Here is a 21647-nt window from a genome sequence, read left to right as displayed (position 1 = left end):
GGCGTGGCTCGCCGCTGCTCCGCGCTTGCCCTGCCTCTTGGCAGCCGTGGTGTGGCGTGCAGCCGCTTGTTGGTAGCAGGGTCAAAGCGGGGCTGAGAAAACCCAGTTTACTGTATTTTCCTCGTGGCGAATGCATACCTGAAAGTCCCCTTGGAGAAACAAGTGACAAGCGGAGCGTTACTGCAGCGTACTGGGCACACTCCCGAGGCGGTCTCCCGGAGCTCTCCCAGCCTACGCGGGAGGCCTCAGAAGGGGAACGGGCCTTTGGACGTGTAAATGGAAACTTCAGAAATAGTCCTAAGAGACAACTGGAAGAGCATTAACTCTTCCACTGCAGCATCTGTAGTTTTCATGCTGGTTTAGCATCCCTGTTGATGCATTTCATCGCCTGTCACCCTGGCCATTTTCCTTCCGTGTTTGACGCTTCTAGGCTTGTTTTCTTGGTACCTGTGAGTTTTGTGGCACGTCAGCTTCTTCGGGGTCGTAACGTGTCTGGGGATCTGTGCTTAGTTTGCCTTAAGCTTGCATTGATGCCCAAGCCTTTGAATAAAAACTTATTTCCTGGGTGAACTCTTTAGCACGGTGTTCAGCAATGGTTTACGTTGTTTGTCAGCTGCTGGGTTTTGATGCTAAGCATTGCTTGGGGGAATAGGGAGCCAGTTGGCTTCTATATCAGAATGTCTGGCACAGTCCTGTTTGCAGCTGAAGGCTTTGCTGGGTTATAGCGCCTTGCGTTTGGAGGCATTTTTGTGAGTGTGATTGTTATTGCTTACCTGGTATTAAGCTTCAGGTTGCTGGCTTGAGTATCTAAAGTATCTGAGAGCTGGCTGATGGTTTCCAAACATTGAGAATCTTTGCGCAGAAGACTCTGGTTTTACCCTCTTGAGTTATTGTAAATTCCCATTGTCCTGTAGCAGGCAATGAAGCTTAACACAGTAACTATTCTTGAGATATTAATTTCTGCCTGTAATAAAGTCTCCTGTTAAATTCACAGTAACTGAACTGTGTGTTTTAATGCCCTAGAAAAACGTGTGGCCTTTGAATCGGGGTTACTGCTCCATCAAGTCGTTGCTAGTGCTACCAATTCTATTGCTTAGACTTACAGTCTTACACTGCTCCAACAGTGATTATTTGACCTTGTGGAGCGGAGAATCTTTCAATGCCAAATATGCACTAGTTAATGAACATCTTTGTAGAGGATGATCTTAACAAGTTGTCACTGTCCCTTTGGACAGTTGTATGAAACTCGTCTTTTGAGATTCCTCTGTGGTTGTTATGTGATTTTTGTCAGAGGTCTCTGCCTGTAAGACCAATACTCACACTAGTAACAGGCTTATCTGATTTAAAGAATACTTTGCTGTGGTTATCAACAGAAGGCGAAGGAGCCTGTTCCGTGAACAGCAGAGTCTCAAGTTTTGATGAAAATGTTCTTGAACAAGAACTGGTGGTTATCAGTAACCTACCAGGAGTGTGGAAGTATGTGAAGAGCATCCTTTACCTCCTACTTGTCTGCAGGTGTCTTAAGCATACAGGTTCCGAGTGTAATTCTGTGGTAATACACAGTGACCCTGTGGAATGTCTTTGACTATCTTCTGCTACCTTGATATTAAGAAACCCAGTTTCTCATGTAGAGACATTAGGCATGTGCACCTTGTTTTAATTTCCTGCTAATCTGAAATGGAGAAAAGACTGCTGGTCTTTGTGAAAGTGAATTAACATCTATCTTAAGAAGAGTTACTTGCTCTAAAAAATGCCACACTTTCTTCTTTAAAGAAAGTGGCTATCCTGGATTTTGTGTGCACTGTATGTTTATGTTTTGGGCTTATTGTGGACTAAGGACTGTAAATGTATAGTGCTCAGGATGCTACACCAGGGCAGAGAGTTGAGACTTGGTCCTGTCTACGTGCTCCTCCTTTGGATGTGCTGTCTGAGCAAGCCTTCTCTGAAGGACAGAGATCACGCTCTGACTTAGGGCAAATACAGTGATGGCATAGCTGACAAATACAAAGCAAGTGGTGGGTTGAGGGAAAAAAAAATCTAGGTTTTTGTTGGCAGAGGGAGCGCAGCTTTTTATTTGGGCCGTACAAAGTTGTTTTGTTATACCGGATTCAACCAGGAAACTTCTGGATACAGTAAAAGATTCAGGGGACTATCAGCTTAACGGTTGAGAACGAGTAACTGCTTGGGAAGGTCCTCATAACAGCTCAATTTGGCATAAAGCTTCTGATGATGGATGCATTGCTAGAAGAGTGCACCCCTGGGGAAATAAATAATATTGATTAAAATTACTAAATTGTGAAACTGATGACTACACTTTTATTTAAAAAAAAAAAAAAATTGTTTCCAGTCTTTTGTAGTGATTCCTCCCTCCCCCCCCCAATTTCAGGCATAAGTCCCTCTAATTTCATTTCACTGATTAGGAATTAAACACCATAAAGAAGCATCTAGACCCATCTGAACAGCTGAATCAGATTCTGGTATGGTTCAAATGACAAAATTCAGTCTGTGTTGTACTAGTGTTCACAGAATAATCACAGAACAGCCCAGGTTGGAAGGGACCTTGAAGGATTGTCTGGTCCAACCTTTGCTGGGAAAGGCAGCCTAGATGAGATTATCTAGCACCCTGTACAATTGCGTCTTGAAAACCTCCAGTGATGGGGACTCCACCACATCCCTGGGGAGGTTGTTCCAGTGAATGATTGTTATCAATTTCTCTCTGATACTGAGATGAAACCTCTCCTTGTGCAACTTGTACCTGTTGCCCCTTGTCTTTTCCATGTGGCTCCTTGTGAGGAGAGAGCCTCTATCCTCTTTGTAGCTGCCCTTCAGGTACTGGAATACTCTGATGTGGTCCCCCCTGAGCGTTGTCTTCTCCAGGGAGAAGAGACCTGACTCCTTCAGTCTTTCCTCATAGAGCAGGCTCTCTAGCCCTTTCATCATCTTCATGGCCCTCCTTTGGATCCCCTCCAGACTGTTTTATCTAATTACAGGGGTGTTTTGCTTGTTTGGGTTACAAAAAGTGTTGTTAACAAGTTTAATGATTTTTGTTTTTTTATTATGTTATTTCTTGAGCATATTAAATCTGAACAAAATAGTCTTTGCCTTTAGAAAGGCTTGAAGCAAGCCTAGTCTTCAATCTTGCAATATATAAGAAGTTTTATGGTAGTCTGAGAGACTTCTTTCGCTGTTATGTTTTGATGTTAGAGTGGGAGGTTTACTCACAAAGTTCTGTAAGTCGACATTTTTTTACTTAGTTCTTCATGGCCTTTTCCAGAGGAGTTTTTACTTAATTTCTGGAGAATTTTTCAATTTGAAACAAATGTCCTAAGAGGACTTTGCTAGATAATCCAGTACTTTGACCTTTAGAATCCAAACTATTATTAATTGACACAACTGTAAGGAGACTATATTTTTTAATCTTTCTTTAAGGAGAAATTGGACTCCTATTTCATAGCCTACCAAAAGCTACACTTTTGACCTTAATGATGTATTTTCTTCTCTTTTACTGACTGTGGTGTTTTGCGATTTTTAGACTGTATGCTGAGGATTTGGGTAAAGGTTGTTTGTAGCTATTACAGCTCTTCTAATTGCACCACTTAATGTTAATTCAGTTCATTCTTAGCACAGTGGCTAAACTGCATTTGCCAGCTCTTTATTCAAAAGGCCCAGTTGCAGAGCTTGCATTCTTTACCGGTCCAGGCAAATTAAATTTGTTGATCATGCAGTAGTAACCTCTGTTCTGTTGAAATCTCTAAACCTTTGTTGCTAATACCTCTAAAAGGTTTTCTTCTTTCATGTACATTTGATGACTCGTGTAACATTTAGATGTAGTTCCTGAATACTACGTGTTTGAGTTTTTAGCTGTGGTTTTAAGTTAATAAGGCACAGAGTGTTTCTGGGGAATTTTATCTTACACTGACTGCAATTTTCTTATTTTTAAATAATGTATTCTGATATCATTCTTTCAGCTACATAGTCATAAGGATCATCCAGAGGAAAGCTGCAGTAGGCAATTCTGTAATTGAGACTGGTACACATGAAAACAAAATACCATAGAATAGAGTCTAACTCCATGTGTCTTTCTTTGGTGTGTTGCATGCAATAGCTGAAGCCTTTTTTTGTATGTTGGGATACGGTGGTATTATTCTGCAACTTGTGTAATTAGCCATGCTTTAGTTCACAAAATTAATTGTTTGAAGTTTGGAATTAAAATCACATGAACACACACATGCGAAGGGGAGGAAGTAAGATTGTTTGTGCAGTCTTAAATCTGCTATACTGTAAAATATAGCAAAATAAGTCCCTGAGAGTGTGAACTGTCTTTTACTATTTCTAGTTACGCAGCTTTATTGTAAAGGAAGATCAGTTGTCCATGTATAGGTATGACTGTGACACTGAGATGGTAATGAAGTACTGTCTTTGCATGCAGCCATAATTAATGATAGAGATCCTTGAATTATAGCACAATTTCTCCACTTGCCCTCATTCCAGACCAACCGGCGCAGTATTCCTGTTTGGTTTTTGTACTTCATCTCCTGTGAACTCCCATTAAATTGTTTCTTGAGGCTCCGATTTTTTTCATTTAAAAATGAGCTGTTAAGCTGAAAGCAGAGGAAAGAAGGGTCTCTTGGAATAAGTGGAAAGAGAGATTTGAATTTAGGACCACTGATTGTGCTGCTGTTAGCTTTGTTTTAACATCTACAAGGCAGTTGAAACTTGTCTGAAATGAAAAATTTTAAGCACGGTTTAAACTTTTTATTTTGTGTGTATGTGGGTGGGTGGGAAGTCTGTTCTAAAAGAGCTGTGGGAGGGATAAATAACTGAAGTTTGCTGGTACAGGGTTATTTAGCCCAGTAAAAGAAGAGTTGCAGGGTAATGACACAAATTGCATACTGTGAATGAGCTATAAAATGTCAGAGGAAATTCACTATCAGTAAGTGTAAAGTAATACGTATGGGAGGACAGGGATCGAGGTCGGGGGCAGCGTTGCAAGCTATACTGCAAGGTGAAAGATTTTTCTAATTCAGACTATTGTAGTTTAGGAAAGAGAGTCATTGGGACTGTTAAGAGTAGAACAGCAGCACTATTTCCAGTTGCCATCTAGGAGAGAAGCAGTGTTGGTAATTACTGAGGTAGCAGTAGCAAGGAAAACAGAAAAGGAACTGTTATGCCTTTGAAGGAATCTCACCTTCCCACGTCTTGAAGTGTGTCAGCTCTTTTGGTCACCTCAAAGATGCTAAAACTAGAAAAAGCAGATTAGAGTGACATGCATGATGAAATTTACAGAATGATTTATGTATTGGGAGAAATTTTAAATTAAGGTCCTTGTTTTGAGAGGAGGTGTCTGAGGATACAAAAGGACTGTATATAGAACTGCAGGTGAGACTTGGAAAAGGCAACGAGTATTTTTCGTTTCTTATTTTACAGAAATAAAGGGATATAATTTCCGACAGATTTTGTGAAATAAGGAGAAAGAACGCTTTTTCTACAGAGACTATAATTGACCTGTGGCACTTCTTGCTGTAGGGTGATGTTGATATATCAAAGCATGTATCTATTCAGACAGCAGTCTGGGTAGAGACATGGCAGCCCATCTGTGGATCTGTCCTCCATAAATCAATGCATAAGTCTTTGATTCAGAAAACTTCTAAGGGTAGATTGCCAGGTGGAAAGTATTTTGTCGTTGCTTTTTTTATTTCTTCAAATACATGCTGTAAGATCTACAAGTCTTTCATCTGGCTACTATGGTTGCCCTAATGTTCATCCTAACTGAACCAAAACTACAGTCAGTTTGCCTTTGCTCTGTTACTGTGTGTGCTACTTGGGCAAAATAGAAGTAACTCTTTGTTTGGCACTTCTTCATCCCAGGCTGCATTTGTGGAAGTGGAGTATTGATGGAATCGTCTCACTGGGTTTGAGTGTCACCTATTTTGGTGGGATGAATTGGTCTCAGGCTTGTGAGAATTCATAAAACACTATGATGCAGTGTTGTCAGCTGGATTTTAGGTCAGAATACAAGGTTTTGGTGCTCTTTGCAGCAGTAACCTCCCCCAGCCTGTGAATGGCATGCCAGCTGCCATGCTCCTTACATAAGGGCATGGGGGAAACAGAGCAAGATTTCTAATCTAGCTTGTAGTCATTGGTAGCAGTTGTAAGCTGGGCTCCTTGTGGTGTTTGTCTAAAGTCAAGGTTTGCTAAACAAAAAACTTCTTTTCCCCTAAAACTAAAAATTAAAAAAAAAGATGAGAGCACACTGTCTCAGTGGGGGCCAGTGAAGAGTCTACGAAACCTAGAAAACTATCTCTTCCCAAGCAAAAGCCCCACTTGTTTGAGGACAGATGTTATAGATAGAGAAACTTGGTGAGAGCTAGACAACACCACTGCAAAGGCAGCTAGATTTTGCTGCGTTGCTTTAAATCCATCTGTTAATACGTAGGTATCCAGTGTCTGGGAAACCAGGCAATGCAGGTCTTAAAAACACAATTTCTGCTTTCCCAGTTGCAAGTTCAGTGATACATGCTTGTTAAAAACACTTTTCTAGAAAGTCTTCCTGTCTAAATGCTGCAGTATAAACAAAACTAATACTGTTAGTAAAGTATTATTGTGGGGAAAGTGAAAATTACTTAAGTACCTTAGCTCTGTATGATTTAGAGTTTTAACAATGGCTTGTAAAACTGGGTTTTTTTCTTTAGCAATGTCTGGTTCTAGTACCTGGTAATTTTAGTATTTACAGATGTCTTCTGTCTCTAATATTAACTCAGCTGCTGCTTCTGAAAAAAAAAGCTGGGTCTGTTGAAACAGTTTAAGCATCAGAATGGTAGGTGGCCTTTCAGCTGCTTAAATAAAAATGAGTCTGCATTGGGACAGACATATGGCAGGGTATTAAAATTGGATAGCTTATGCTATCACTGCTGCCAAGGTCCAGTTTAGTTTGCCCTTATATGCACAGCTGAAAGTTGTGCTGGTATTTGAACTGATTCACAAGCAGGTCACAAGCTTCTGCCCTGAGGGTGGCTCGGCTTACTAGAGAGGTGTAGTTGCTGCCTACTGTTTTAATCCACTGCTGCATGTCTGTCAAACCAGTTAAAAATGTTTTTATACAGGTAATAAGTGCCACAAATAATCTTTTTAGTATTTAAAATCCATCTGCAGTAATTATAGCCACCTGTGAGAATCCAAATGAAATAGCCTAGCACTGAAATTAGAGTAGAGCTGACTGCTTTGTCTAGCATGGTCAGTGCTAGTGACATGTAATACACTGGCATATCTGGCAAGAAGATTTCTTTTGAAGTACTTCTAAGTGGTACTGGGTAACAGAGACCATCTTTTTAAAATTACTTTTGCATTTTTTTGGCTTTGCTTTACTAGTTCTAAGGAGCTCTTTGAATCTGAAGGTGAAATTGAGGTTAATACTAAGTACATAGGGAAGGTGGTCTCTTGCCAAGTTACTCTGTTTAGAAAAACTGATGTTTCTGATAGCCAGTGAGAGGCTCAAAAATAAATAAAAATGCACGCTTGTATTGCAGTTGTGCATTCAGATCCAAACAAAATAAGTAAAAATGAGGTCAGAAATGAGTAGTCACTTTTTTCACAGCAAGATTCCAATTTGGAATTAACATTTGTATAGTTGGTGGTGTAGTTGAGATGTGCATACAGCAGACATGTTTCTCGACAGCACGTACAATTCTGTATTCTTTATAATTTTGCTTATTATTAAAGCATCCTGGTTGGAAAAGCTTACTCAGAAACTGATTTCAAAAGTTGTCCTTTATCCAGAGATTACACCATAATTTTTGGGACACAAATACGCTTGCTGCTCTAAGGATCGAGCAACTCCATATCTTGAGAAGAGAGAATTACTGGAATATATTATGTCAAGTAGTTTGTCATTTAAAGAAAACCAAAGCTAGGGTTGCTTCTGCAGCACAAATAAAACTAGCTTATGTGTATAGACACAGCTGTCCTTACTGCGTAGCAAAAGGCTTTATTTACCACTCTTCTACCTTATTCACCAAGTGGATAGTTCTTTGAAGTTTTCTTTTTAAAGATGATGTTACAGACTTCATGCTTGCCACCTAAACTTTGATCAGAGATCATCTTATATGGGCATTTCTGAATTAATTTGTATCTTAATATTGTGACATAGAATGGGCTTTTTTCTCTTTATGTGCTAGCAACAGAGGCACAGTAACCAGGGCTGTCACTTGTCCGCTAATGTGAGTTCAGTAACTTGCTCAGCATTGCGCAGGTGCTTCTTGTGGAAGGAATAGCTCAGTTTCATTGGTCTGAGTGCAGTGTTTCTGTAGTTCCTTGCTTGACTGACCGGCACCGACACCTTTTTCAGCCAATAGTGTAAGTATAGGGGCCTAGCAGACAAAAGGGTTGCTTGCTTCTGGAGAACTTTGTCCTAAATAGAGCACAGAATTTGGGAAAATGGGGAAGGAAGCACATAATGAACTTTAATCTTATGCTAGATGTATATGGGTTGAGTGGATAACCTCAGTTTATTCTCTCCTACAATACACAATTTCTGTGCATTCATGCTGCCCAGCCTGCTCCTCCTTAACACCGACAACGGCTGAACAAAACCCCAAAAAGCTTAAATATGTTTTATCTTGGAATATGTTGACATTCTAGAATCAATTAGTGGTGTTGGATCCTTTGTATTTACTGCTTTGGTTTCTGCTACTTAAACTCAGTGACTTGTAGTGTTGGTGAATGGTCCTCTCCTCCATGGAACTGTAATAGAAGGAGGTGACCCTCTTCTGGCTGTTGAATACCATAGCCGTGAGCTTAAAGCAGAGGTGCAGGCTCAGACTTCTAAATTCAGCTCATCTGGCAGGAGGTGGGTTGTCTCATGATCAACAACTAATGCCTGTCTCTTAACGGTCCTCCTGTTTCCCTTACCTTCATTGCTCCTGCAGCCATCTTGCAATTCATGTCTTCCATTGAAGCTTCTCTGCCTTGTCCTGTAGTACACTAGCAAGATCTTCGAGAGAACATGAGAGAAATAGTTTTTGTTCTCCATTTCTGTGACTTAATGTAAGCAAAATGAGATTTTTTCTTTAGCCTGTTTTTTCTGGAAATGTCTGAGCTGTGTCAACACCCGTAGTATTTCTGCCTGAGGCAGGTTCATCAATACAGAAGGGAAAGTAAGTAGATGTCTTTAAAACAGACAGTGTCTGGCAACATTAACTGTAAATGCTTTTAATATTTTGGTGGACTTGGGATTGAAGAGGGTAAAGCAGAAGACTGTAAGGTGTAATCGACTCATTTCAGTCAGTAGTTTGGTAACTGCAATTCAGTTATTAAACTGTTAGTAATCTGTGTGTGTGTGTGTAGGCCAGAAGCGAGCACCTAAGCGGGGAGAACAGCAAGGATTCAATAACAGAGGAGCAGAGGTGAAACAAGACAAAACTGAATGGAGACCATCTTTCAGGGAATACCGTTCCTATGAGACAGAAAGACAAGCAGAATTCACGGTGGAAAGGTATGTATCATATAGGGAGAAGTAAGGTGCCTCACAGAGAATCTGCACAGGGGTGGGAAGGGGAAGGCTTAACCTTCTTAGAACAGATCTAGTAGCCAGACGTGATTTGAAGGCATTGTGGCATTATTAGTGTGTAGGTTTGTTGCAAGATGACTTAGTTCATGCATGTCAGAACTGTAATTTCAGCTTCCTTGCAGACTGATTTGGAGCGGTTTTGTTAAATCTTAGAAATACAAGGCAAAACTGAAAAGTGTAAAGATCTGAAAATGTAACCCCTAGTCTGCAACATAAATGTTCATTTCTGAGCTTGCATACCAAGCTTTGCAGAGCATGTGGTGCAGGTTCCAAGCTGAATGGATTTTACTGTTCAAGCTGAAAATAAACCTTTATCATACTATTTCCTGCTTGGACAGGGAACGCATATCAGTTTTGCTTTTTCTGTAAGTACTAGAAAATTCCACCTAAACCTTTAATGCTTGAGAGCATGGCTGTGCTTACTTTACATCACAATAGTTGGGATTTAGTAAGTTCCCTGAAATTTTTAGCAGTTGCATATAAATCTGGGTTTAGACAGTGGAGTTATTGCCTCATAAAGTTGCTGAAGATTTGACAGTTTTATAGTGGTGTATTTAACTTCTGTAAAGTTTTCAGTGTTATCAATAAACACCTGAACTTTCTATTCCTGTTATCTGTAATAATTCCCCCTGAGTTCAGTTTATGCCCATTTTTAATGACAAAACTAATACAACTGTACTGTGTGGTGTATAAAGATGCACTCTAAAAATTGTACAGTAGCTTTCATATACTGATGCCTCTCACAGCTGCACAAATACAACCATACAAGTTTTTTTTCTCCTTGTTAACTGCTCCGTAGGAACAAAAATCTGACTAGAAATCTTCTTTTTAGACCAATTGAAAGATTAGACCGTGAAAGGCCAATAAGAGGTCGTGGCGGAGGAAGAGGTGGAATGCGAGGTAGAGGAAGAGGTGGTGGAATAAATAGAAGTTTTGATGGCTTTGAACAAAGAGGAAAACGGGAATTTGAAAGACAAAGTGGGAATGATAAAATGTAAGTGTTCTGTGTGCTGCTTCTTACTTGGTGTACAAGTAAACAATAGTCAGCACTGTAGTGGTGTCTCTTAAGTATTCTGTTCCTTTCTTCTATATCCAAGTTGGCTGGCAAAAAGTCAATACTGGTTTTAGTTTGAGGTCCTAATGAAAAAAATATCCTAAACTCACAGAACCCTGTTTCTTTTTCTAGAGGAATGAAAGCAGATGACAAAAAGGGTGGAGGTGGGGCTCGCAACTGGGGAACAGTTAAAGGTGATACAAGGTACAACATATACCTGTGCCCACCATAGATCATCATTTTCTGTGGCCCACCTTAGATCATAATTTTCTGTTCATCAGTTTCATGTCCGTTCTGAGCTTTATAAGCCTTGCTTTCTATTAATGTTATGATGAACATAGTTTTACAGTTTTCTGAACTCATCTCCTTCATGTTGGTGAGATTAAATTGTGGCAAAGGCATGGTGATGTTTCTTCAGTTAAGACTGCCAAAATCTTTTGACTGGGGCCAAGTTGTCTTTTAACTGAAATAAGTTACGGCTTTTCTCAATAGTCAAGTAAGTGGGACTCTTAATGGCATTACTACAAAATGTCGATTGAAATTCTGTTAGTGGGCTTAAAGTCCAGTCTCTCTTTCTCAAGTTTTATGTATAATTTCTAAATTGCAAAGCTGTAATACAATTCAGTGTGGCTCTGGAGGTAATACTTAGCTGACTGTAGCACTGAAATAGATTTAAAAGTGCACAGGAGGATCAGTAACAGAATGTGATGGCTTATTAATGGTTAGATTAAAAAAAAAATGGGAATTTTCAATTAAATTCTGTATTTCTCTGGTTTCTGTTCAGATTTGCAAAAAGCTCACTGGAAATGTCAGCTTTTGTCCATTCTTTGCACCTAGCAATACGGTGCTCTTTCCAGTAGCTTTGTTCTTATATGCATCTAGAACTCTTTAATTGAAGGCTGATAAAGGACAGACAAAAGGCAGTGCTTTGAACTTACAGCAAACTTCTTTGGCCACGTACACATTCATTCACAAAATTGTTTTAAAAATAAAATTTTATTTTTAAAACTTAGATCGTGGATTCAGGCAATCTGGCTAAAAGGTTGAAAAATACAGCCTTTTTTGGCTTGGGGCTTGATATTCCAAGTTCTTCTGAAAGGTTGTACTAACTTCATCTCTTCTACAATATTTCATACTAAAAGTAAAAGATTGGTTAGGTACTCCAGCTTTTCAAAACAAAGGATCAGCTAGGTTAACATAGTTTTGTGCTATCAGCTCAGAACTATCTGACCAAAAGCACAAAACTAACTTCTGCAGGATGTCAGAGAAGGTTGTGTGAACTTCGTAAAGTACAAAAAATTTAAGATCCCTCATTTATTCTCCTTAGTTAGGTTTTTTTCAGTTCAGTAGCATCGGAACTTATGATAGAAACATGAGATATCAATGCTTTCTTCTGACGTGGTGTGTGTGGTAGAAGTGACGTTAAACTGGAGTTATTTAAACAATTCTAAAAACATGTCTGTGCCTTAATTGTGCTCAGTGATACATCAAAGCTAGAAGATGTTAATTTTACATGTGTATGCCTACCAGTGGAATGAAAGTAAGTATGCTACTGCTCTCATTTGCCAGTGAACTAATGTCTGTGTTACAGAAAATACGAACTTGGAGTATGAATTTTACCATTTTAATAGTTGAAAAGAAACAAAAAGGCAAACCCAAACATCAGTGATACACTTTAATTAAGTACTGGTATTAGTATTCACGATTTAATTATTTTGTCTTCATGCATGCTTTTCACTTTTTTTGATTAAAAGTACATAAAGTCAGATTTTCCTAATACTTCTCATTTTGTTAGTCGCTCAACTAGTCACTTAGTAGGTCTACTTTCTGCTTATGATCCTGGAGTTTTTCTTCTCTATTTTTTCCCCTCCCAAGGAATTCTGGAAAAAGAATTTTGAATTTTACCATTTTAATAATTGAAAAGAAACAAAAAGGCAAACCCAAACATACACTTTAATTAAGTACTGGTATTAGTATTCACGATTTAATTTTTGTCTTCACATGCATGCTTTTCACTTTTTTTGATTAAAAGTACATAAAGTCAGATTTTCCTAATACTTCTCATTTTGTTAGTCGCTCAACTAGTCACTTAGTAGGTCTACTTTCTGCTTATGATCCTGGAGTTTTTCTTCTCTATTTTTTCCCCTCCCAAGGAATTCTGGAAAAAAGTGATGTATTGATCTCCGAGGTTTTTTTTCCAATATGACTCATGAAGACTTTGTGTTTTTTTTGTTTACTGTTTTAGTGGGATGGAACAGACTGCTCCTATGGAAGAAGCAGAAACAGCTGAGCAGCCAGGGGCATCTGAAGGAGAGCCTCTGAACAAGTATAGTCTGACTAAAATATTTTCTTCCTAAATGCAAAGAAAACAATTGACTGTTACTGATATACTTGTTTTGGGAGGCACACTTGAAATGTGAACTGTGAAGTTTTGCTGGTGCACATATATAGACAAAGCTTTTCTATTTTTAAATTTGTGAGTCAAGAAAATGCATCCCTAATTCTGAGTAAAGCTCGGTTTATACAGCTGCAGATTGCATTTAATTGCCCAGTGATGCTTACATTCCTAAGACTTGGCAATAATTTAAGGAGGAGCTATATGTTGTCTGTTGCCTTTTTAACTTGGCTAATTTATAAAAACTACCCTGCTTTCTGAAGTTCTCCATGAGAAAAAGATATTCAAGGTGCCTACGCAATCGTACAAACACAATTAAAATACACTACGATAAAATTCTCTAAGTCAGTGTTCATCAAACACTTAATACCAGGCAGTTGTCATCTATTCATGAAGGGACTCTGCAGAACTTGAAAAACTCGCTGGAAGTGGTCTTGCGGTGAGTCTTAGAAGTAGGGAAATTGAGACAGAAATCTGCCCCTTGTCTTCTGGCTTTCATTCTTATCAGTGTCCAGTGGGACTTGACTTCACAGCAAATAAACGCTGGCTTAAGAAAAAGTAACTGAACAATCTTGTCCAAGTTTAAAGAATAATCAAATAGCATATGATGAATATCTCCTAATGAGTGAAAGAAGGTCAGTGCGGTACGTCAGCCTTCTCTTCTGCTACAAAGAGAGATTAGCTTTCTATGAAGCCTTTTTTTACTTAATGATGCAGCTCCAGTTATTAGTGGCCTTGGTTCATTTCTTAATTATAAAGCTGACTAGACTATAAAACCTGTTTTATGTTCAGGTTGTATAACCCTGTAAGAAGTTGAGTTGATATAGCTTTAATTCTTTTAACTTTAAACGATCTTTTAATATATAGCTAGAGGTGTGTATACATGGGAAAATCTGTCTCTGAAATTGAATGACTATGATTGGATTTCCAGAAAACTGTTTCTAGACTAACTTAGATGGGTAGTGTAGACAAACTGTCAAAAATGCACCGTATCAGCTAAATATGAGAACAGTTGTTCAGCCTTTTTCGTCAACTACTGGTACCTTTACTTGTTTCAGACTTGTATTTGTTTCTACTCCAATTCAAGCTCTTGGTACATGTGTCCTGACATCAGTTCCTCGTAGAGTGTAAGGCCTGAGAAGTATATGTAGTGGCAAAGGCATCTGACAGAATCTGCCAGTTGTCTTCAATTCTTTTCCCTTTCTCAGAGGTTACTAGGTATTCGGTCAGACTGTGAGCCTTTCTGGAGATTTTACTGCTCTTTGTGTTTTTAAAAAAAGCTTCGTTTAGGAATAGTCCACTGAAATCCGTAAGATTCAAAAATGCAAGTAACCTACAAGTACAAAATTCTGCATCATGTTCTCTTCTCAGTGCAGTAGATATTGTCCTGAAGACTCACAAATCTGTCTACAAGATATGAATTACATATACCTCATTGCATTTACCTTTGGGGGTAGTATCAGCTTGGTGACTCTATTTTAAAATAGAAGATTTGCACTATTGTGCAAATAGTGCCTAGGTAATTAGGGATGGTTGTATGGCATACACCTTAACAAGGTGGAATTATTTTTGTTCCTCTTCTAATATTTAAAAGCAAAAGCTGGTGGGATATGGTTTTCAGGCTTCAGGAAGTATTTTAAGGTCTTGTATGCTTAGGTTGCCCCTGCTCTCCAGAGTTGCTGTCTTCTGGCAAGTAACATACATACACCAGCAAAAGATTCTAGCTAGGCTACCTTCTGCTTTCACTAAAGCCTCAGTATTGAGGGTGTAGGGAGGTGTGTTTGCTTAAGCTCCTGCTATGATTGTTCTCAGTTTGACTCTTAAATGCAGTGACTCCAAGGAATCAATTTCTTTTCTACTGCTTTATTGCAGTTGTGTGCTTGTATTGAGGAAGAGATGGAAAACTTGGGTTTGTTTCTCCTCTCATTCTCTTTCCCGTTGTAACTGTTTCCATTTAAAATAAAAAAAAGGTATTCCTGGAAGTTGGGAGTGATCTGTCTGGGTGGAGGTAATGTATAGCTTTCTGGTGTGGTACTGGCTAATTTCAGTGCAACTCTGGAAAGACTTCTGTGGGCTTCTGTAACTTACGGGGTCTTGCCTTCAGGACTGTGTCCACATTGCTGTTCTTGAGCTTCCATTTGCAAAGTATTGCAGGACAAGAGTTTCTTTAATACTTCTATATGAGGTTATTTCTTTCCATATCTTCAAATTTCCTTGAGTGTGTCAACAATATCTATCTGTTTATAGCATCCCAACTGCTAATAGTTGTGGGTTTTTTGCTGCAAGTAATAAGTATAAAATATATAAGTAGTACAGCAGCATAAGGTTTCCTCACAGCTGCTGTCTGTTGAACTTGTCTTCACAGTCTGAAGAATGTAACACACTTGTGTTGACTGGTAATTCAAATGAATAAATTTTTCTTTTTATTCAGTACACCACATAGTCTACTCAATTCCTATGAAAGGTATTTGCAGAGTTAGTATTTATTCTGTGGGGTTTTCTTCCATTTCTTCACACAGGACTTTCTTCTGTTTTTGTATTCTTCTGGTCATTTAATAAGCTTTCAGAATTTGTCTTCACATTTGCTAAGCTGTTTACCTCTCTTGCTTGTTTTTTTTTGTTTTTGGTTTGGTTTGGTTTTTTTAATAGTGACATAAAACTATCCATAGACCAGGCCAGATCTTTTATAGGTATTTGGTTCAGTGTTTTTCTTCTATAGTTAACTTGTACAGGTACCGCTTGGTCTTACCTTGTTTAACTTTGAATTTTGCTGTAGCTGGTGGTAATGCTCCTGTAAATGCTTTTTTAATAGGAAAGATTCATGTAATTGATTTCTTGATAAAAGTTGAATAATCAGCTGCTTTGTGCAGCTGAATAATACAAAAACTAATCTGAAAAAGACCCACTATCGTTATTTTTAATGATATGAAAATAACAGCTGAACAACTGAGCTGAATGCCATTCTTTGCCATTTGCATTTCTTCAGCGTATTAATGTGTTCATGTAGAGCAGTTCCTGCAAGAAAGGTATGCACAGTATACAAGGCATAGCTAGAGGGTTGTGGTCATCCACTGAAAACACTGAAGTAGTAGGAGCCATTACTGAAGGCTCCCACTTGGTGTTTTGGTATGTACTTGCATTGTGAACTCAGTTTGTTCATGTCCAGAGGCCATGCTTAGGTGTCTGGCAATATTTTGTAAGCATGATTGTTGGTGTGCCAAGGAGCTTATTAACTTGATTAATGAAAATGCACACCAAGCAGTTACGAAAACTGCGTAAGGTTAGAAGGTAGAAAGTAATGCACAGAGTGCTCTTCCATGCAGGCTTGGTGCCCAAAATAACCTGCTACAATCAAGTCTCTGTCCAAAATGTGATATGCAGGTTCTTGTTGCTGTGCTTCGCTCATGGGAGGTGTTTCCCCTTGGGACTCTCAGCATCCTAAAACAAATTTGTACTGCTAATAACCTAGCAGTTGAAACCATCCTTTGGACTAAAAATCAAACTGTACTTTGCAGTTGAAAACACAAACATTTATACCTGTGATTGCTTTTTTGAGAGGTCAAGTTGCTGTGTAGTGGAATGACCTTGTGTTGTCTATGATCATAGAAATTTAGATCTGAAAGGGGTCTTGCTGACCTAAGGCATGACCAGCCATACCTGTGCTGCTTCTCGTGCCTGCCTAGTTGATTTTAATGTCCTCTACCGATAGAGATTTCAATGTCCCTTGATGGTCTTTCCAATACTTTGAAAATAGAAACTACTGTGTTTGTTCTTTTTTCTCCTGAGTGTCTTGCCTTAACATCATGGATATGCAAAATTTGCTTTCTTTTTTAGCATTATGTATGTTTCCTCCTCAGCATCTCTTTAAAAGCTTCCTATGTAGATCACATATTTTAGACCTCATAACTGTCTTGCAGTTCTATTCTGGACTTTCTACCTGTTCCCACATAGAAGACGTTACTCAGTTGAGACCTTGTTCCACCTGACCAGCAGTGACATGTTCCAAACAGAACTGTTTAGTGTCTTCTTATAATAGTACACTGTTGCAGAAGGGACAAATGCTGTTGATTTGAAGTTCAGCTTGACTGGGTTACCTGCAGTACTCTTGCATGGTTTGCAGGGGGTTGGGGACCCTCCTTAAGAGCTTCTGTCTTGCTGGTGGTTCTTTCTGTTTGGGCAGTTGATGCTTTTACCTGAGAGTACGTACTTTTGATTGTCCTTGGGACTTCCTGGTGGTGATTGTTTTAGTTGGTTGTTTTCAAATCACTTGCTTTGTCTCTTTAGCATCTCATACCACTGGTCAGTCCTTCAGTATTCTTGAACACTTGCGCTATTGCCCTTTTTCTTTCGCAAGCTTTGTGCCATAGAAAATGCACTAAATGTATTACGTATTACACTGTGGATAAGTACACAGAGCTGGCCTTAAAGCTTCACTCAAATGCTTGTTTTTCTTTTGCAAATTGAAAGATTGATAGCTACTTCTCAAGTACTTGTTGCAACCAGTTCTGTATCTTTCTACAGCTCTTGCCAAGGACTGAAACATGTCTCCCTAATGTGGTGGTAACTTAATGGGAGAGGAGGACAAAAGACTTCCTAAACTTCAGATATGCAATTTACTGATTCTGTCCTGAGGTAGTGGCTTAGGAAGAAATGAAACCAATTTAATAGACCCCCTTTTTATTAGTTTACTTTCTCTTTTTTTCTTCGTCTGGGTGCTTGCAACTAGTCTTGTTTTTTCCAACACCTATTCCCAAAACTGAAGCTTCAGATAATTGATCAAAAATTATCTGGCTTCTTACTCTTGAAGACAACAAATTGAAATGTTTGGGGTGCAGTTGGTTCTTAATGCTCTTATATATGGAATAGTATCCGTTGGTGTTTTTCCATAAGTAGCTGCATCTTTCGCCAGTATACTTTTTATTTAACTCAGTAAACCAGTTAACTTTTTTTCTTAACAGTCCTTCTAATATAGTTTCAGATCTTCTTAATCAGTATGGAACTACAAACTGCTTACCAGTCTTTTAACCTTTAAATTCTGGTTGATATAGCTGGAATTTTCAAAATAACAGGGCATGAAGGCATGTCAGAGGGCAGGCATATAGTACAGGACTTGCATATTTTTTATGTACTTTTACTGTGAGGTGCATTCAAAACGGTGCTGATCCTAGAACCAAAATTAAGGGTTGTCTTACTGTTCGGTTCTGCTTCTACCTGTCATATGCTGGGTGCTTCAGGAAAGTATTGTATAATTTTGACTGGCAAGAAATAGAATGGTTCTCTGCAAGATCAAGTAGGAAGTGGGAGCAGGCCTGTTCCTATTTAGGCTAGTTCTAAAATATTCAGAACACTCCCAACAAATGTGTGTGTTCTGATGGGGTGCTTGTACAACTTCAAAAACAAAATGCACAGTTCAGTGTCATTTGACTCTGCATCTTTCCATGATAAAATAAATTTTGAACTTGCATCTAATCAATTGTATGTTTACATTGGAAAAATCATCAGCATTTGGTAGAAGAAGACTTGGAACTGCAATTGAGTGAGGAAAAACAAATCCATAGTTCTACTAGAAGGGACCTAGTGAAAAGGTTTTCTGGAAAAATCAATGTTAGGGAAATACTTAACCAACTTCGACTGCTATTGCAATGCCTAACAGTTTTGTGTAGGAGAAGGGAGAAATGGTTTGTCAAGTGTCTGGGAGTAATCAGTGCAGGTTTTCCTGTAGTTCATGGTATTTGACTTGTTTCTGCTGCAGACAGTTATGGTGGTGAAGTGAGTTGTGCTCTCTGCATGTGATGCTGCTTAGTAGGGAATAGCTTTCTGCAAATATCATTAGGTACACCTGTAGTGTACTCTAATAGCTGCTAGTCCTAGGCAGGTCGGTCTTGGTTAGCATCAGCAAAGTGGCAGAAGAGTAGTCAAGCAGTGATGAGAGAATCTTTAGATTTGTCTTATGTATCTTGTCTTACGAATGCAGACATAAAGCCTTGGACTTCGGTCTTTACTGTTCAAAAATATGCAAGGCAGACTCCATCGTACTCCATATGTTTTCCTTGAACATATCGTCGTTATTGTACTTTGTGACAAATTAAAACTGGACTAGGATTAATCTGGCTTTGCCAGGTGATAAATACTGTCTCCTTGTGTGCTGCTACATCTGACAAAAGAAATAAAAGAAGCATCTTGTGAAATTAACAAAGGAAATACTAGTAATTACCTAGAAGATCCCATGGTGTGATCATCATGTCTTTTTGATGACTGAAAGCTGCACTGAAACATGAATCCGTCTCATATCTTCATCCTGCAGTACGAGTCAGTAAAACCATGCAATTGGGATGTTCTAAAACCACTCGGTATGCTTTTTTTACTATGGCTATATTTGCTAGGAATAGATTCACTATTAAACAGTAGGGTTGAGAATATGCCGGCTCAAATGACGGACTGGTTCTGTTTAGAATCCGAAGTACTTGAACTTACGATGAGACTGGATAATAGTAGAACTTACTACAGGAGGCTGGAGACAGCATTTGTTCATACAACTAATTTCAAATAGGCCATAAGTATGTTTTCCAACTTGCACTAATGTAAAACTTGCACATCAAGTTACTGTGGGGAGTAAGGGAAATCGAGGATAGTAATTTGGTGAGAAACATTCCAAATGTTTTGTTTAGTATCCTTGCTTTAGAGATTAGTGTTCTTGTTCATCCTGGCGTGTTGCAAGCTAATGGTTTTTACTTTACAACTATAAACCTTTAGAGTTGCTGAAGGAGAGCCAATGGAAGAAGTAGTTCAAGAAATGACGTTAGATGAGTGGAAAAATCTTCAGCAACAGAATCGACCAAAGCCTGAATTCAACATCCGGAAGCCAGAATCCACTGTTCCTTCCAAAGCAGTGGTGATTCACAAGTCAAAATATAGCGATGATGTAAGCATTGCCTCAGGAATTCTGTAAACTCTGCTTTATGCCCAGGGTTAGGAAACTGTCTCTATTCTTTTTCTACTAGTTTTAGTATAATCTGAACAGACTAGAAATCAGTAAGCTTTGTTACTGTAATCACATATGTGCCCCAAAACTTGCTTTAAACTTACCATCTGTTCATTTTCTTCTCTCAGATCATCATCCCTATTTTATATGCAAATACATAATATATCAAGTTGTTCTACCTTGTGGCTCAGTCTTAGCAATATAAAACCTGTGACCTTGCTGCTGCCACCTATGTAGATCTCTGGTAAAGCTGCTAGAGAAACTTCATTTGCTGAACACTTCTTATCCTAACTTTGAATCCTGTTTAGGTTACTTGCCAGTACACACTTGCATGTATATATTAAACTCGGGTTTTGGTATCTGTTAGTCTGGATGCCAAGTATCCTGTTTCTCATCTGTGCTGGATCCCAGCTTTCATTGTGCACTTGGAATATATGATTTTTTTTTTCTTTTTCAGTTTTAGGGTCCTGCTTCTTAGAAGTAACTCTGGAGAGCTTGTTCTATAGTAATGTGCTTTCCCCTGGGTTTTTCCCTAATTTATTCCACCATATTACTGGGATTGACATTTCAGGGAGAACTTTTAATTTATTGATATGATTGGGGAAGAGAGGGGAGGCTTCTTTCACAGATTCTTGCTTACTTAGATTTCAGGTTTTGGGGGTCACAGAAGTATGTGCATATACTTGTAGTCTAGCATGATGGAATTCTGTTCCTTAAGGTCTGCATGCGCGTATGAATACACATATTATCCTTTGTCTAGTTATAATATTAACATCAAAACTTGCAGCTTTTTAAGCCTTAATCACTTTAGGTCATGGAGTGCTTCCAGGGACAGAGGCTAATACTGCAGTGGCCTGCATCCATTTTCGCATGGCTTTTGGTGGTCACAGTTGCCATTATCCCCTCTTCCTTCTCTGAGGGAGATGGTGGTAGGGGTGGGGAGAATATCTTTCACAAGCTCTGAAGAGAGTATGTAAAGTGTGTATGCAAGTTTCTGTTCTTTTTGCCCATAAAGTTTCTTGGCTGGCAGTATCAATGGACCTTGTCAAAAGGAACATAGACTAGGAGGTACAGGAACTGCATAACATGGACAAGTCAAATCCCTGTATTAGACATTGAATAAAATAAGTGATTCATCACTGTATGGGATGAGTTTACACGTATGTTATCATTACTACAGTGCACATTAAACTTATGATGGGAAATAGTCTTACATACAGTAGCTACTAGGAATACACAGAGTTAAAACAACAGTAATCTCATAGCTGCAGACAAATAGACTAATAGATCGGTTAGTAGCCAAATACTGTGCTTTACTCTGGCCTTTTAACCATTAGTTCAAGATAATTGTAGGAGTAAGTAGCTTAAGCCTGATTCTCTAGTCCCTTAGAAAACCTTGTAGATGATAACCTCTTCAGTGTTACGGAGCTGGTGCAGAAGACTTTCTTGCCAGTCTGAGCCAACAAAGAACTATCCCAGGCATCTGGGAAGCTACAGTTGCATCACCTCTGTTAAAACCCTGTGCAAGTTAAGGCCTGTGTTCTATTCCGGATGTCATCTTGATTTATCTGCTGCTTAGTCAGTAATACAAGTGTGTGTGTGTGTGTATATGTATCGGGGGGGGGGGGCGGGGGGGGGGGCACCACAGAAA

At 38.9% G+C, this 21647-nt stretch overlaps 1 protein-coding gene across 1 annotated transcript in view; it reads left to right on the top strand.

Annotated features, from left to right (window-relative positions):
- The first annotated feature begins 4953 nt into the window (after nucleotides 1-4953).
- Nucleotides 4954-21647, top strand: part of HABP4 (hyaluronan binding protein 4) — an 18741-nt gene continuing 2047 nt past the window's right edge. Inside the window, exons 1-5 of the mRNA XM_009273208.1 lie at nucleotides 4954-5005; nucleotides 9343-9490; nucleotides 10398-10559; nucleotides 12865-12945; nucleotides 19768-19936. Of these exons, the coding sequence (XP_009271483.1) occupies nucleotides 4954-5005; nucleotides 9343-9490; nucleotides 10398-10559; nucleotides 12865-12945; nucleotides 19768-19936 (612 nt within the window). The remainder of the gene's footprint in view (nucleotides 5006-9342; nucleotides 9491-10397; nucleotides 10560-12864; nucleotides 12946-19767; nucleotides 19937-21647) is intronic.

Source organism: Aptenodytes forsteri, unplaced genomic scaffold (assembly GCF_000699145.1).
Source record: "Aptenodytes forsteri isolate BGI_AS27 unplaced genomic scaffold, ASM69914v1 Scaffold154, whole genome shotgun sequence".
In the NCBI taxonomy this organism is placed as follows: Eukaryota; Metazoa; Chordata; class Aves; order Sphenisciformes; family Spheniscidae; genus Aptenodytes; species Aptenodytes forsteri.
This window is presented reverse-complemented; position numbering and strand designations above follow the sequence as displayed.